Genomic DNA, 18737 nt, shown 5'->3' on the forward strand with positions numbered 1-18737 from the left:
TTCAAATGCTTGTAACTCTCCAAGAAGATCTCTTACCCTTAAGCCTTTCTATGCTTGATCTCTTGCTGCAGATGAATTTTCCAGCAAGGCCTGAGCCAAATCCCTTTAGCCACTTGACTTAAGGAGAGGGCAAAGAAAAAACAAATACTTTTCCTACTAAAGAAAAATGCAATCTTTTGTGACAAGAGAAACAGGTGAAAGTTGAAATGTGGCATGGCCTAGTCCTAAACAAAGACTTATAAAGCAGGGTCATGGTAGACTTATCCAACAACTGCATCAGTTTGCACAGATGCATAACAAAATAAAACATCCAATAAAGCTTCTGTCAAGTAAGCCAGCCATATTCAATATTTATAGGAGCTCAGAACTTTCCCAGACTGCAGCCCCCTTGTTGCGGCTTTAATTTCTTTCTGTGTTGGAAGGTGGAATTTCTGTCCCTGGTATCTGAACAGTGGAAGGTGTGCTGTTTGTTTGTTTGTTGTTGTTTTTTAAACACAAAAGGCCATGATTTAGAAAACCATTTATCATTTTGTCAAGATTACACATTTGTAGGATATGTAACAAGATTTCTAAGTAACAGATGTTTCACTTTTTATTAAAAATAGATATGACAAAAATACACATTCCAGTAAACAAGATTTTTCCAGTTGTCATGTGGAAGCAATAAGATGCTAACATGATCTATATACATAGATCCTTTCAATGGCTAATTAATTGTCTGATATTTTTGTAAGCTCAACTCAGATAATTCTTTTTAAGAAACTTTCCTACAGGCAGAACTTTTAAGGTGGGCAATCATCATTTGCTCCAACAGCCATTTGAAGCCAATAGTCCAGGTTCCTAAAAACAACAAAATTGTACAAGTTCTCTCCTCCCTTTTGGAAACCATGTTCACTTTCTCTCCAGGAAACAGGGCTGTCTGCAAAGCCATGCACGGTTAAGGTCACCCACTGAGCCAGTTTCGGTTCATCAAAATAGCAACTGGAAAAGAAAAATACATTAACTGCTAATTAGAATGGAATAATAAATTATGTTGAAGTACACCAGAATGGAATTAGAGACTCAACTACTTAACTGAAATGTATAACTAAGGAGTTAAAAATCACTCTTGGGTTTACTGAAATGTAGGACACCCAGTAGTGTAATGAGTATCTTATTTGAAAACAAATGCATTTTATATGAGAAATTCCAATTGCTGTCACATCATTTTAGAAGGTACATATGGAGAGCACAAAGGGTTGTAGTTTTCCTGCTGAGGCACTAGCATTCCTTCAGACCCTTAATATTGCCTTAAATTAAAATATTTATGAGACTGATCAGTTTAAATATTTTAATGTTAACTGTTTATGTAAAACTGAACAAAAAACAAAAAAAAAATGGCACCAAATGGCATTTCACAATGCAGAAGATTTATATTGTATTATGTACTTTGACACATGTAACTGAGCTGTACTTTAATTAGAAATACTTGTTTTTTTAAATAAAACCAGCTTTTCTGAGCAGCCTCTGGCAGCCACCATCTTGCAGGGAATTGGTATTATTTGTGCCTGGGATAATAGAACAATCCAATGTCAGAGTGGAAGACATATGGAAAGAAAATCTGGTGAACGGACTCTTTTTGTGGATTAGCACTGCGGCCACCAGAAGGGAACCAGACTACAAATCATAAACTGATATTAATAAAGGCCAGGCATTGTCCAGTGGTCTTAAGATTGGGAGCCAGAACATCTGTGTTTTAATCAAAGCTCAGTGTGATTTGCTTTAGGAATTGAAAATTTGGCTGTGACTTGTCCAATATGACATACAGTGCGCCTGATTTTCAAAAATGCTGAGCTCCCACAGCTGCCATAACTTCAACGAGAGTTGTGGCTGCTTAACACTAAAAGAGACAACAAACAACAAGACTAGAATATCTCAAAGTTGGGTCCCCCAAAGCTGAGGTAGTCAAAATCTGTTGTCACTGTTGATAATTTTGGCCTTAACCTCTTTGCTTCAGTTTCCCTGTATGTAAATTGGGGATGCTATCCTTTACTTACCTCTGTGGGGTGCTGAAGATTAATCTTTGTAAAACACTTTGAAGGGGAAAAATATTAAAATTGTAAATAAGTTATAATAATGTACCTCTGATGGCCCTTACCATAGCTGTTCCAATAACTGAATTATCTTCTCTGGGAGTATAAAGCCAGTGATTGTGCACAAATAGGCTTGCTCCACTACTGTGCTGGGCTGAGGACAGCAATAGGTTGATAAGAAGCTAAATGACTTGTTGTCTCTGAAAACAGAAATAATCTGGATGAGGTTTACACTGCAAATTTTCTACACCAATGCTACCATTTTCAGAGTTGTGCATCAACCATGAAGCACCTAAATACATATTTAGGCCTCTAAATAAATGGTCTGTTTTTCAGAAGTGCTGAGCACCATGAAAAATCAAGTCACTTATTTAAGGTACCTAAAGACTGAAGTGCCTACTGTCAGGCATCAAAGGTAGAAAATTATGGCTTATGTTTTTTTAAAAATATTTAAGATCAAGGCAAGTTCAGATACTTACAAACCAACTTTGTTGCAAACGGCACCTAACCATTCAAACAGTTCCTGTGCACTGCATGACTCTTCCAGCTTTCCTTGCAGTTCATTACTATGGAACACTGGACACTGCAAATTTCTTAATGTGCTGAATGTTGTTTTTGGCTTATGGGCTTGTATTTGGTTTTTGGAAAAGTATGACATCAGTGTTGATCCTTCTGCACCTAACAACACAGACCACAAAAAGTTGTTATAAAACTGCAACAACAAAGGAACACTGAGTATCAAACTAAACTGAAACCTTTACATGCATCTGTAAAGGAAAGATGTGTGAGATGCTCTATATGATGAATTGAAATTAAAACTGCTTACATGCTATTTATCTACCTGCGCCAGAGCCCTAGATTTTTTATCTTCTCCTCTTTTCTTGGAAATGAAGTACAGTTTCAGATCTAGCAAGCTCTACAGAGAAACCTTATTGAGCCATATTTGTATAGTTCAATTTGTCATTAGCAACAGTTAAGGCAAAATAAAAATTAAACTCATGTATTACAGAACATCTTCAAGGATGAGTGTTTGTTTAATGTTTCCAAATAAATAGCCATAGGAAAGGAAAAATTATGCTTTTCCACTTGTTCTTTCTCTATAAGAATGCAAATGGAGAATCTGATCATCCCACTGAAACCTTAAACAGATTTGGAGGCTTAGATGACAGTTTATTACGAATAGAACATGATCACCTGAATATAGTTTATCACTAACATTATGTTTTGAGTCTGTCCTCTTTTCTCCTACACCATCTCTTCAAGATATATTAACAGACTCAAAAGCAAGATATCTAATTGGTAAAAAGCAATTTTTATAGTGTCCCTGCCTACACTTTGAGATCCTTGGATGAAAGGAGAAAAACAATACTAAGTCTCCTTCTGAAAAAGACAGTGGCAGGCTGTTTCTGAAGAGATGTTCTATATAGGCCACCAACAAGAGAGCTTGTACTCTGCATGTCAGAGGAACAGCATAGAGCTGCTTGAAAAATGGTCACTTTTCCCCATGGAAAATTTCAATTTTTCAGCAAAAATTCAAAACATAAAACATTTATGTGGAAAACCAAAATATTTTGACTTGGAAATACTGCTGCAGTGCCTTGTGCTCTCATTCTCCTGTATAGGCCAGGCTTCCTGGTTGATGTTGGACAACTCCTATAATGTACCACAGTTTCCCCTTTTGGAGAGGGGAGACAGTGGATCATGGCAGACGAAGCCAGGCCAAGGAGCCTGGCCTATAGAGGAAAATGGAGACATGAGGCAAACAAATTACATCTCCCATGACACACCACTGCAGTACTTCCAAATCAAAATGTTTTGGTTTTTTGATGAAAAGAAAAAAGAAAAAAAAAACCTGTGTCAAAAAATAGTTTCAATGGACATTTTTTAACCAGCCTTACGAAAACCCAATAGCAGGCCATACAGTGCTTGTACATTAATTTCAAAATCAAAACAGCAATTGCAGTTTTCTTCCTGACCAATTTTACTTCATGTCACTGCACCTTTGAGGTGCCATCAACAAGAGTTTGTTCTTTAAGTAACAAAATGCCACTATATTACAAGTTTACAACCCAAATAAGAATGATATCTAATTATTGGTGTATGCAGTGTCATTGTAGCCGTGTTGGTCCCAGGATATTAGAGAGACAACTTGGGTGAGGTAATATCTTTTACTGGACCAACTTCAGTTGGTGAGACAGACAAGCTTTCTAGCTTACACAGAGCTCTTCACACAGCCCAGACCTGAGGAAGAGCTCTTTGTAAACTCAAAAGCTTGTCTCTCTCACCAGCAGAAGTTGGTTCAATAAAAGATATAACCTCACCCATCCAATTTTATGTCATCCATAGTTAATATTCTAATATTCTTCTAATATTACAGTTCATTCTTATTACCTGTGTTATGCCAGGACAGCAGGAAATCAAATTCTAAAGGTTTCTTCTCTTTCAAGGCCCAAAGCACTCTTTTATGTTTCTTACTATCAGGATCAAAGGCTGAGTCAGTCAAGTCAATGGTAACAACTGTAAAAGATGAAAGGGCAAATTTTACTCAACAGAGCTCAGCTTTAATATTCAGATTCTATAAGAATTATCAGAGAACTAAAAGACGTTGTCAACTACTTTTTATGGATACACTTTGTTTTTCCTTTTAAGTTAACCCTCCACGTCTTGGAGCACTCTCTCAAAATCTTAGTCATATAGCTGTTGCTCTCCATTTTGCACATGAAAATTTCTCTCTCTTTATTCTGATGTAGAAGACGTTACAACTGCTGCCTTTTGTTAACTTCTCTGCTTGTGTCTCAGCTTCACTGTGCAGAAATGAAGGGAAAGTTGTGGGATTTTGTTTGGTGTTGTTTTTGTTTGTTTGTAAAAACCAGCAATGAGCAGCTCACTTTTGGGAGGGAAATGAGAAAAGGGGGGCTGTCATGCCAAACTAGTGGCTTTAAAAATAATACTGGCAACAGACCATTGGCATTTAAGAAAGAAGCTATAGCTTACAGTACCAGCAAAAGCCATACTTATGGCTTCAGCACTGTTTCCATTATGAGCCTGTTTTCCCACACCCATTGGTCCCAGTTCAAAGCCATTTTTAAGTTTGATGAATTAGCATTATTTCCTATTTTGCTACCAGTTGTTTTTATGCAGATAACTTAAAACCAACAGCACTCTGAAAGTTCATCTTTGCTTGTAATTAGCTTTCAGTATGTACGGCCCTTCTAGGTTTGTGTGGGGAGGATATGAACTAAGAGAGTTAGTGATTTGTAAAAAATCAGTCATAAGCATGTCCACAGGATATCTGCTAAGAACTGCAAATTTTCTTTACAATGTGCAAGGCATGGAGGCTACTGAAAGGACAATTTGCCTGAGAAAGATTTTAAGTGTCACAAACACACAGAACAAAATCCAATCTCTCTCTCTCTCTCTCTCTCTCTCTCTCAACAAAAGGGGTCTCTCAAATGTAGTTTTTTTTCTTTGCAGTTTCTGCAGCATTCTACAAGGTGTAAGCTTTCATTTAAAAAAAAGATTAAGGTTTTTTGTTTTTCTGCTGTGAAGATACAGAGACTGCATACAGAATATAAAATGCAAAAATGCTCATCTTGCATTATTGCAATAAAAGAGATATATAATTAAAAATAAATCAAGAAATGCAGAAAGTTCTTACAATATCAACAAAATATTAAATGTATATGTTCTATTTGTGCTTTTCTTGTTACTTGTGTAGTTTACATATTTCTCTTAATATGTGTATGGTGGTGTGTACACAGGGAGAAAACATCCGAGAGATTAACCGAATTTAGAGGAATCAAAGCTTAAACTCAGATAGTTTGGTGTCCTATTAAGACACTTTATAAATAGATATTACTATTAGAATGGTGCTGTTAGTGTAAACAATACTTACTATATCTCATGACTTTTTTACCAGAATACTGAGATGGACGACCTTGTAGTCCAAGCTCCTCATATGTGTCCTTGTCTACTGATATAATTAGTTTTCCTATGAACAAAAAGGATTTTTGTTAGTAGCAGTTATCTCTTCCATAGCTCCCTTTTAAGTCTTTGAGAGTCTCATGCTGCATAAAGTTAAACCTGGATCACTAGGTGTTAGTAATGTAATCCAGGCTCCTTCAGTTCCAGTTAAATGGATCAGAAAGAGTAACCCTGGAAAATCTTAACAGTAGATTATTGTTGGTTGTCAAAATATGTCTTATGAATTAGCATGAGTGAACCCTAAATAACAATTCCTAAGTTGTGCAATTACCCTATGTAACTTTGCCATGTTACTTCTGTCACCCATATCTTCCCTCCTCCCAGCTATTCCCTAGTGTTTGTTATATTCATTTGTTGAATCTTGTGTTGAGTTAGGCCCTGATTCTGCAAACACTCACATATGCTTGAAGCTATTGCTGTGCTTAAACTTATTGACTTCAATGGGCCTACTCAGGTGAGTAAAGTTAAGCACATACTTAAGAGTCTGAAGGTTTGCGGCTTAGATTGAAAACACTTCAGTGCATTCACGGCACCATCCTTTGCCGCTGTACAGCATTTAGCACAATGGAGCCCTTGATCCTGACTGGGGTCAAAAAGGACTGAACTGTGATATCACCCAGTGCCTAAATCATGGACTCCAGAATGGCTGTGAATATTATTTTGAAACTTTTACACATTGCTAGCACCCAGAGACCACCATCAGGATCAGATTTCCATTGGGTTAGTGGCTGTATATACATACAAAAGATGATATCCCTGCCACAAAGAGCTTACATGAAGAATTTCAGTTTACTTGTGCTCTGCCAAACACGTGCTTTTTTTTTTTTGCACGCAAATGGGTTATGACAATTAGCAAATGAGACCAAAAATAAAAGGATATGAAAAGATTTACATTTTTACTGTAATTGATGTAATATGTATTGTATAATATGTTGAAATCTCAAGATGTTTGGAAAACAGTGACCAAAACAAAGCTCTCCATTACTCTCATATGTGAAATGCTTAATTATACTTTGAGAGAAGTATTACTCAGTACTTTTAAGTACTAAATATTTCATCATAGTATTTAGAGAAATATATTAAAACCACCTGATCCATATTTTTTAAGGGGGCAGCGTCAACTTAAAATGGTTTCGATTTTAGAGTCTGTAAGAAGCAGCCTTTAATAAAGTTTCAGACCAACAGAAATGCTTGTTTTTTAATTCCAATGAAAACAGTTTTTACACAAACATTCCTCTACAACATTAGCAACCCAAGGTTTTCAGCACTGACCATTTGAAATAAGTAAAAGTGAAACTGACTTAATTGTGTTTACTGTCCATGTTGTAAGAAATGAAATAAATCGCACGCATGAACAAAGAGCAACTTTCATTTTTTTAATATTTCATTTTAATAATTACTAGTAAACATAGGTAAAGAAATGTACTCATGATTTTTCCAGTTGACAGTACCCCTTTCAAAAACCCAAGTAAAAACAAAACAGTCAAAGGCATTAGTCAATGTCTATGTATAATGAATAGTATGAATTCATACCAGTTGGTAGTAGAGCAGCAGCATTATCTTGATCAATTTTTGTGTTGTATGTAAGAGCATAGCATGAACCTTTAACACAAAGGAACAGTAATATCTGAGGTTATACAGTTCTCAAAAGATATACTGGCAATATTTAAGTTAGACTCATCTCAAGATAAATAAATCAGTCAGTTGCTGTTTAGATCCTGCTTGATTTCTGCACTTCAAGTAACTAGCCTTCTCCCACTATGGTATTTTCATGTTGCCTCTACAAATTTGACAGTGACAAGAGCCCAGTCCTGTAATCTTGGCACGAGTGGTCCCATTGCTTGAATAGGAACTGTTGGCACTAGTACTATTCAAGAGAATAAGAGCAGCAAGAAAGAGGATCCTAAATTTAGCAAGTAATTACTCCTTAATGGAGGGACAACTACTTTCCTTTTAAATCAGCTCATTTGAAAAAATGCTTTGCTCCATGATTGAGTCCTCAGTGGTAGGGAACTTTTTGGCATCAACAAAGTGGTGGATGTCCCTGGACGTCTGCCACCAACATGCCTTTTCTTCAGAGTGTTAAATATCAAAGGCAAGAGACACCTTGTTCCATCTTTGATGTTCAAGATGGAAGAAGGACCAGAGGGAGAAACCATTCTATGTGCAGATTTACATGTCCTCTTTGGAGCGTGCAGATTTTATTCATAATTACTGTCTCTATAATGACATTTAACGAAAGACCCAAAACTTCACAAGATGATTACAAACTATATGGAGAAGAATCACGTCACTAATATCTGAAATGCAGTTACCTCTAGGCTGGAAGACAGCTGCGATTAAACAATAACAGCAACATATCACTACAGTTCAGGACATAAAGCAAAGCATAAATCATACCCAATTGAAAGTGCAAAGAGAATTCAGGTAGGCAGACTGTAATTACTCAAATGGAACTGAGCTAGAGCACCAGGGCTAACCTTCCTTCATTCCATTCCTATAAAGAATGCCACAGGCCTTACACATATTCACCTATTGCTATTCCTGATAGGCCAGGAGATCACAAACCTTAATAAGGCTTTTGATTTTAACATCTTGCTTCTCCCTTTCACCCATGTACAAACACACTTCAATGCTTGCTGTACTAGTATAGTGGTTTTCAAACTTTTTCTGGGGACCCAGTTGAAGAAAATTGTTGATGCCCGCAACCCAGGGCAGGGGGTTGGGGCACAGGAAGGGGTCAGGGCTCAGGGCTGGGGGTGCAGGCTCTGGGGTAGGACTGGGCTCTGGGTGTGGGGGGGCCTCAGGGCTGGGGCATGGGATTGGGGCACGGGCTTACCTCCAGCAGCTCCCAGTCAGCAGTGTAGCTGGGGTGCAGAGGCATTCTTTCCGCCTGTCCTGGCACCACGGACTGTGCTGCGCCCCGGAAGCGGCTAGCAACAGGTCTGGCTCCTAGGCAGAGGCATGCAAGCAGCTTCGCGCGATTCTCACCCACAGGCACCTATTCCCCCCTCCCCATCAGCTACCACTGGCTGGTTTCTGGCCAATGGGAGTACGGAGCCGGTGCTCGGGGTTGGGGCAGCATGCAGAGCCCATGCCTAGAAGCTACCCTGCCTAGAAGATGAACCTGCTGCTGGCCGCTTCTGGGGCGCAGTGCAGTGTTGGAAAAGGTAGACACTAGCCTGCTTTAGCTGGGCAGCACCACCGACGGGAATTTGAATGTCTCCGTCGGCGGTGCTGACCACAGCAAGGTGACCCAGTGCCTTACATGCCGTGACCCAGTACTGGGTCACAACCCACAGTTTGAAAAACACTGCCATGGTGTATGTCTACACTACAAAAAAAGGTGTGTTCTTAACTTGGATTAGTTACCCTGTGGTAGCTAACTTGTGTTAAATTATCAGTGAAGATACAGCAACTCGGCTTTTAAATTGGGTTAGCAGTTAGGCTCCTCTTCCTATAGATTTTAATTTGAGCTGCTAACCTGAGTAAAAGCCAAACTGCTGTGTCTTCACTGCTATTTTCACAGAAATTAGCTATTGCAGTTGGTTAATCCAAGTTAAGAACACTTTTTTTTTGCACTGTAGACACACCCTAAAGAACTGTTACCTCAAGGCCTCTAGAGCTAGAATCCAAAGAACATCATTCTGAAATTTTGGAATTATTGCTTTCAAATGTTTTACACTTTACTCTCTAACTAGTGGTTTATGAGATCATTCCTGTTAAGAGTTATGTGGGGAAAGCTGTTGTAAAGGTAAACGCTGTCAGGAGCAGCGTATATTTTCAGGCATTTGTCCAAGAACTCTAACGAGGAAGAGAATAAACTGATCTGAGTGTACTACAGGATTCTCTTTGGTTAGTTTTCCCAGCCTTAAAAAAATAAGGAAATTCAATTAAAAAAAAAAACAAAAACCCAGTGACCTTGCTCTCTCCCCACATTTTCTGTCCATCCTCCACCATTTCTTCTACCACTAACCTTTCTCCTCTGCACTATAACAGGTACAATAGCCTATTTACCAGGGAGCAGAGAGAATAGTGATGCAGGCTTCTCTATTTGTTCTTCTCTTCCAAATGCCAAGAATGTCACAGTACAACAAACTCATAGGGGAAAAAAAGCACTTTTTACTATTCCAGGAACCACTGGCAAGACATTTGGTTTAATTCATATTCACTGTATGTATTTTTAGCTCCCCCTTACCTTTCTTCACAAATGTATTGATAAATTCATGCGTAACCAATTCATGAAGAGATAAATTCTTCACCAAATAATACTCTCCAATGTCTGTGATAACACTTTTCAGTGCTTCTGGAAGAATTCCACATTCAGGGATCAAAAATGACACCTATTCAGACCATATTTGTAATGCAAATTAGATCTTACATATAAACATAGATAATCGAAATTACAAAACAGGGCTGAAGAAAATAAATAAGCAAACAAAAATTCAGCTCCTCAAAGACAGCAGCACATAAAATTAAAGAGCTAAAAGTATCTGTAGATGGGTGAGTGCCCCAAATAGCAAGAGGCGAATTCAGCACATAACTAATTTCAAACTAGCCCTACCCCAGATGCCCTTGAGTTTCACAATTACCAAACCTTATTGTTAGGACTCGGTTCTCTATTTTGAATAGTTCATACACAGTACAGTGCCATTTAAAGCACTATAAAAAGGGATACTATTGCACAGCATGGTTTTGAAAAGGGTATGGCTTTAAGACAAAATAAAGGTTAGTTTAAAATCTGTTCTGAATGCTTTTTACCTTTGCTATTTGGGGCATTTACCATATAATGGGTTAAATCTGTCCTTAGTTATGCCCATGCACGAATGGAAATCAGGGTAGGATTTGGTCCATTTTTAAAACGAATACATTCCATGGTGCAACACACAGATTTACACACACTCTCTCCCGCCCCCAAAATAAAGCCTGCTTGATCCATAAAACCTCAGATGAGATCAGGTACATTCAATGTAGTTTGGCTATTCTCCCAAATTCAAGCAGATTAGGGCCTAATGTGTTTCTTATGAGAATGAACTAGGCAGGCTCTCAAAAGCTACACAAGACAATCAAAGGAGGAGGTGCTGCTGCAACTGTCTTCCTTGTGACCAGTGGTTAGAGCACTCACCCAGGATGAGGGAGACCCAAGTTCAAAATTCCCCCTCCTACCAGGATTTAACAGCGGTCTCCCACTTCTCAGGCAAATGCTTTAACCACTGAGCTATGAGATAATCTGATACAGTGCTTCCTCAATCTCTCATGCTGAAGCTGTTTCACTGCAGCTAAATAATGAAAGAGTCAATGGAGCAGGGGGACTGGATGCTGGGTCTTCCACCTCCTGGGTGAGTGCTCTAACCACTGGACTAAAAGTTATAACCAAACACTAGATTTTGAATAGGACCCAATCTGGTAAGCAGCCTCTGAGCACGCCTACTGGATCGAGTGCCACTAGCAAGTTAGGCAGGTGAACACCTATCTTCCCCCATTCATAAGTTGCTCTGGAGCTTAGGCAGGAGACAGGATTCCAGATAGTTAGAGCAAGGCAGCAGTACACAGGCCCAGAGGCAGAAACGTAAGTAGCTATGAATTTTTACCCTGAAAATTTAGGTGCTGAGTGAGATTAGATGCCTACATGGTTCGGCTGGAGTTTTGTGAATTGCATTAGAGCCTAAAACTGGGACTTAGGTGTCAAAGTCTGATGTTTAGGTGTCTACATACCTTTGTGCATCTAGTCCTCAACTACTAAGGTGATGAACATAGTATAAGAAGCCATACAGAATAGAATATAGGGGAGCTGGGAATAGGCTCAGTCTGACATGGTAGCACTGAACTGCCCTTCGGAAGAGAGTGAGATAGACCTTGTTGACACTAACACAAAAGTAGTGCTTTGGAAAAGGGAGGGGGTGAGACTTGGGAGACGTGTAATCCTGAGAATGCCTGAGCCATTTAAAAAATTAAAATGTTTTATCCATTAATTTTCTAATCAGGATGTGATGCTTCTGTTGGGGTACCCAGAACTATAAGCCACTGTGTTGTTACCCCCTCTCAGACCCAGCAAGCGAGAGCTTTGCTGCTGCTAAGTAACATGTCCTAGGCCTGGCACACCAGCTTTTCTTCTTCACCAGCAAACACTACAGGATTCTGCCAGTCCAAAACTGGCTTTGCATGTAATAACCAGTGAACCCCAATTCCCAAGTTCCACAGAGACATCTCTTTGCTGTATCCAGTCCCTCTCACTGGACACTCCCAGAAATTATCAAGTTTGCTGCCTCCAAAAAAGATTGCATGCATATTAGCCTGTTATGTTAGCTGAAGATTCACTCTCCAATTTAATACACAGCACTGACATGGTTTTGTAATAAAACAAGAATAAGTTTGTTAACAAAGAACAAATTTAAGTGATAATAAAGAAGAATAAAAAAAAACAGATATGATTACAAGTGAAACAAAACAAAACAAAATATGCTTTCTTGTGGCAAACTTAATTTCAGCAAGTTCCCTTTTCTAAGCAGGTTTCTCACCTATAGTCAGTTTCCAGCTACTCTTGCCTTCTAGGCCAAGAAAGCTTTCATAGGCTCAGAGGACACTGAACCCTAAGTTCCCTCAGTGACAGATGATTCAAATCTCTCTTTATCCCCCTTATATTACCCCAAAGTTCACTGTCTCTGTTTCAAGAGCCAGGAAGGTACAGACTCCGTCCCCCATTGTGATCATTAAGTGATCATCTCCCCACTTGCTAGTTTGATGGCTTTGTTTACCTTATATGTAAATATACTTTTCATTGTCTTCTGTGATCAAGCTAGCTGGACAAGTAAAAACACATTCCTTTGTCTAGGGCATGCTGGGCTTTATGTGCTGCCTGCCAAACAAACATATTTTCAGCACACATTTCTAACTCTTTGTACACACCCCGAACATATATCATGCAATGATTTTCATGACCAGCATGTTAACAGTTTGCACAGGATACTTTACACAACACCATTTAGATACAGATTACGACCACAGTATGTTGGGGCAATGAGAGTGTCAGCCCTGATGTGACTTATGGTATGTTGTGCTCTTTGCTAGTTGGCACTGAGGGTTGCACAGGGGTCTGTGGTGACAAGGGAGGGGACAGAGTGGATTTGGGTTTTTCAGCAACATTCAGATGGTTTAACTGCGGTTACTAAACTTTGCCAGAAAGGCAAGTGATCATTTAATTTTGCAGCCAAACCAGAGGAGGCTTAGTAAACTCAACTACAACTTGCTTACTTGCTGCTGCAAAATGCAACTCAATTTGATTCTAAGAGAGAAGCTCTCTCTTTCCAATCTTTTGTTACAAATGTTTGCATGCAATCTTTGGCCCCATTCCAGAAAATGCTCTATGTGACCAATGGGGTCCACCACCTAGGAGTCACTTGTAGGATTGGTACCTTTAATCTTCAGACACAATTCTGCACCTTACACCTACATGGAGCTTCACTGATTTCAGTGGGATTCTGGCTGTGTGCAGCAGTTTGCAGGATCTGGGCTTTAGGTACTACTGCAGCCAGGAAGATTAATTTACAAATAACTTACGCACTAATTGAAACATGAGGCTAAAGACTATACTGTGACCCTAAGAGGCACTCAGTGTCAGTGGCAGAGGGCCCACTGTTCTGTAACTCCTATCAGGCCTGACATAAAGAACAGCCATACTGGGTCAGACCAAAGATCCATCTAGCCCAATATCCTGTCTTCCGACAGTGGCCAATGCCAGGTGCTTCAGAGGGAACGAACAGGTAATCATCAAGCAATCCATCCCCTGTTGCCCATTCCCAGCTTGAGGCAAACAGAGGCTTGGGACAACATTCCTGTCCATCCTGGCTAATAGCCACTGATGGATGTATCTTCTTATGAACTTATCTAGTTCCTTTTTCAACCCTGTTATAGTCTTGGCCTTCACAACATCCTCTGGCAAGGAGTTCCACAGGTTGACTGTGTGTTGTGTGAAGAAATACTTCCTTTTGTTTGTTTTAAACCTGCTGCCTCTTAATTTCATTTGGTGACCCCTAGTTCTTGTGTTATGAGGAGTAAATAACACTTCCTTATTTACTTTCTCCACACCAGTCATTATTTTATAGACCTCTGTCATATCCCCCCTTTGTTATCTCTTTTCCAAGCTGAAAAGTCCCAGTCTTTTTAATCTCTCCTCCTATGGAAGCTGTTCCATACCTTTAATAACTTTTGTTGCCCTTTTCCAATTCCAATATACCAATTCCAATGACACACTCATTACAACTACCACATTGCTGTCATGTTATTTTCTGCAAAGAGTGTTGTGTGAAGTATCAAGTGAAAGCTGGTGACACACTAGTCATTAATATCATTGCATGATGATGCATGGATGCAGTATAAAGAGTTATGTATGTGTGCTGGAAATACGTTTCTACAATAAGTTCTGGGGGCACATTTGATCAACTCCTATCAGGCCTGACGTAAAGAACGGCCATACTGGGTCAGACCAAAGATCCATCTAGCCCAGTATCCTGTCTTCCGACAGTGGCCAATGCCAGGTGCCTGTTTCTAATGTAAACTGAGCACAGGGATGCCAGGGACAATGGACCTTTCATTTGCATCTGAGGTAAATACCAGTTATCAAGAGGATGAGGCAACAGCATGGCATCAGCATACCAGAGGACACCTCATAATCTGAACTGCAGGGAGTCAGCCTGACTCTTGGAACAAAAACTGTGAACTTTGGGGAATATAAGCAGCAAAAAGACATCTTGCTACTCATAACTGAGGGAACAAAGAGGTCAGTGCTCTTTGCATCTATGAACAGTGGATCTCCAACCAGATGGGTTGATGATGCTGAGAAGTAGCTGTAGGTGAGAAAACTGCTTTAGACAAAGCATGGAGCCTGCTAAAGTTACATATAGCCTCAGAAACATATTATATTTTTGTTTCATTTGTAATCATTTTCTGTTTCTATTATCTCTGCTTAATTTCACTTAAACCTCTGGTCTTAATAAACTTACTTTTGCTTTATTATAAATTCATCTCAGTGCTGTTAATAATAAAGAGAGGTGTGCATCCTTAGCCGAACCAGCAGGCAAGTGTGTAGTCTGTCTTTTTGGTGGCAGCAGAGTTGGTAGTTCTCTCAGCATCCAGTGACAGGGGCTGGATGCTGCAGAGAGATGCTTCTGGAGAGTTTGAGAATTGTAGTGCACCAAGGATTAATTTGCAAGGCGCAGTTTGGGGTGGCAGCATCCTAAGGAGTTTTTTTGGCTAGCTAACAGGAGACTGTGGTGGCAGGGAGCTGTCACACAGAGTAACACCAACCAAACCTTCTTTTGCTAAGGCAGAAAGGATAACAGGGTGACTTACAGCTCTGGACCACCTCAAGAAAGCATCACAATACCTATCTGCTGTTGGCTTGTTTATCTGTTTTTGACACCTTGTTCAATACATCATATATAGCTGTTAAATGTGATTGAAGTTTTGGAGTTTTTAAAACACAGCAACTTGCAGACCAATAATGGATCCAGTTTAGTTAAAACTAACAGTCCCTGTGTAAGAGACATTCTAGAAGCAACTGCATGTCCTTTAAAGAAGCATCTCAGAAATACATACATAGAATTATAGAGAAAAGGTGGGTGAGGTAATCTCTCTTATTGCACCAACTTCTATTGGTGACAGATTCAAATTTCTGAGCTTACACCTGGTCTTAGACTAAAATACCAAACAACCAAAAATCTACCAGTTGGTAAACACTGATCTCTTTTCCTTCCCCCCTCAACATTATCTTGTTGTATAACCAATTTCAAAGCCTTAGGTGCTAGTAGAAAAGTGATAAGATTATTTGTATTTGTTTTTACCAGCTTGATATATCATCACTTCAGCCAAATGATACTTTAAAAGGACATGATTAGATTAAAAATATGATCTACAATCCCACTGACAAATTATAACTGGATGGGAAAAAAGTGTTTTGCTCTAGATTGAAAATATATCAAGTTTTGGGGGTTTTCCCTCTTTGCTTTAAAAATCCAGCACTCTGCAAAGAAAAAAAAAGGGGGGGAGAGGGGAATAGTCACACAACTTTATTCATCCATCTGTGAAGAACTGTCCCAAGAGCTGAACTGAAATAATCAATGAAGCAGATGTACATGGAAAAATTGGCAATACAAACCTTTATACAAAAAAGAGGCTGTTGCTCAGCTACTTTCATTTTAGATTTTTTTTAGTTCTTGAAGTGGAAGGGGAAAAGAGATCATTGTGTACACCACTTGGTAGATTTTGGGTTGTTAGTATTTCAGTCTAAGGCCATGTCTACATTACAGAGACTATAGCAACATAGAACAGGAGTACTTGTGGCACCTTAGAGACTAAAATTTATTTCAGCATAAGTTTTTGTGGGCTACAGCTCGCTTCTTCGGATGCATAGAATGGAACACACAGACAGGAGATATGCATACTTCCACCTTTTCATGTTCTCTGTATGTATAAATATCTCCTGTCTGTGTGTTCCATTCTATGCATCCGAAGAAGCGAGCTGTAGCTCACGAAAGCTCATGCTGAAATACATTTGTTAGTCTCTAAGGTGCCACAAGTACTCCTGTTCTTTTTGCGGCTACAGACTAACACGGCTGCTACTCTGAAACCTGTCATATAGCAACATAGTTGTCACAGTAACTAGGCTGGCATAACCTGTAACATAAATGCACCCAACACCAACTGAAGGGGTTTTTTCCATTTGGTGTAGGAACTCCACCGTCCCACAGGCCAGGAACTAGGTTGATGGGCACCGTCCCAGCGGCGTCTACAGAGGAGTTAGATCAGTGTAGCTATAGCTCGAGATTGTTCACACTCCTGAGTGCCACAGCTGTACCACCCTAAATTTTAAGTGCAATCCAGGCCTGAGACCTTGTCCACATGAGCAGCCTAACAAACTGAGCAGAAACAGCAAGGAGTCCTTGTGGCATCTTAGAGACTAAACACATTTATTTGGGCAACAGCTTTAATGTGTTAGTCGCTAAGCTGCCCCAAGGACTCCTGGCTGTTTTTGCTGACACAGACTAGCACGGCTGCCACTCTGAGCAGGTTGAACTGGGGAAGACCCCAATGTTGGCCCACACTTATAATGCTGGTCGCCAGCCCTACAGTCCCTGTGCCGCAGATGTGGCAGCAGAGCCGTGGCCACACCAGAGGCAAAGGGGTGTCTAAGTCTGCGCCATGAAACCGGGGCACGTTTGTAGCCAAGGGCCAGGCAGCGCGGGTAGGCACTCGGCCCCTGACAGGCACCAGGAAGCGGGGCCGAGAGGGAGACACCGAGCCAGGCGGTGAGCGGGTCCCGCTCGTTCGCTGACAGCGAACCCCCCCCGCACCCCAACGGCCACCAACCGCCCGGCACTCACGCGGCAGTTGTAGGCGTGGCTCCGCACGTGCGCCGCGTGCCGGGAGCGCTCATGCCGCACGTGGCTTTTCTCGCACACCAGCAGGTGCCGCGGGATCTCGCGGAGCCGCCGCAGCGGAACCGACATCCCGAGTCCGCGCGCCGCGCAGCAACCGCCAATAAGGAAGCAGCCGGGGGGCACCTCCCTCCCACGCACGTCACGCAGCGGGAGGAGGCAGGCGGGCGGAGGAGGGGGGGGCAGTGCGGTTACTTCCGGCCACCTCCCAGATGCAGAGCAGCTGTTTCCGGTGTAGCCTCAGCTCGTGCTACCCGTGTAATTAGTGAGCGAGAGGATGAGCATGCGCAGTAATAGCAGGTGACGCTGCTGCCGCCCTCCCCATGTACAAAATAGGGGCAGAGGGCTCAGAACAGGGGGAGCAGGGTAACGGGTTGGGGGTGTTTGGCTGCAGTAACTCACACAGGGCTGGGCATTTAAGGCACAATGTAGCCCAACGCCTAGATCAGGGGTTGGCAACTTTTCAGAAGTGCTGTGCTGAGTCTTTATTTAGTCACTCTAATCTAAGGTTTCGCGTGCCAGTAATACATGATAACGTTTTCAGAAGATCTCTTTCTATAAGTCTATAATATACAACTAAACTATTGTTGTATGTAAAATAAATAAGGTTTTTAAAATGTTTCAAAATCTTCATTTAAAATTAAATTAAAAGGCAGAAACCCGCCCCCCCCGGACTGGTAGCTAGGACCCGGGCAGTGTGAGTACCACTGAAAATCAGGTTGCGTGCTGCCTTCAGAATGTGTGCCATAGGTTGCCTACCCCCGACCTAGATAATCTGTGTCAGAAGCTGCTTGCTGAAGAGCCCATCCAGGGCCTGTCCTACCTGTCCCCCAAGGGTTAAACATTTTTGGATCTGGTGTTGGTGTTTACAGCCTTGCCAGCCACTAGCATTTAAGAATCACAACAGGCTGAAAAAATCATGAGATTTGCTTTACAATCATGAAATTGTTATTTTTAAAAAACTGTTCTTTTTATTTGTGATCTGGTTTGTAAGCTTTTAAGGTGGACTTGGGTCATGTTTTCACGGATTACTTTGCAACCATCAGCCTTAGAAGCTTCCTTTTTGCAAGATGAAAGTTGAGATTTTCACAAAATGACTTGACTCCAGCATCTGGAGGTTTAAGAAGAAAAATTCAAAATATTGCAAAAGTTGTGATTAAAAATTGCAAGCATTGGCAACAGTGAGTTAGTATTTTAACTTTAAAAAACGAGGAGTCCTTGTGGCACCTTAGAGACTAACAAATTTAAT

General features: G+C 40.6%; 1 protein-coding gene across 1 annotated transcript; it reads right to left on the reverse strand.

Annotated features, from left to right (window-relative positions):
• Positions 1–505: 505 nt before the first annotated feature.
• RPP40 (ribonuclease P/MRP subunit p40) lies at positions 506–17599 on the reverse strand. Its single transcript, XM_039525770.1, has 8 exons — positions 17435–17599; positions 10255–10399; positions 7590–7658; positions 5968–6063; positions 4464–4589; positions 2552–2750; positions 2138–2272; positions 506–981 (listed from the first exon to the last, which is right to left on the reverse strand). The coding sequence occupies exons 1-8, from the start codon at positions 17558–17560 to the stop codon at positions 783–785; spliced, it is 1095 nt and encodes a 364-aa protein (XP_039381704.1). The 5' UTR covers positions 17561–17599; the 3' UTR covers positions 506–782.
• Between the last annotated feature and the right edge of the window lie 1138 nt (positions 17600–18737).

Source organism: Mauremys reevesii, linkage group 2 (assembly GCF_016161935.1).
Source record: "Mauremys reevesii isolate NIE-2019 linkage group 2, ASM1616193v1, whole genome shotgun sequence".
NCBI lineage: Eukaryota > Metazoa > Chordata > Testudines > Geoemydidae > Mauremys > Mauremys reevesii.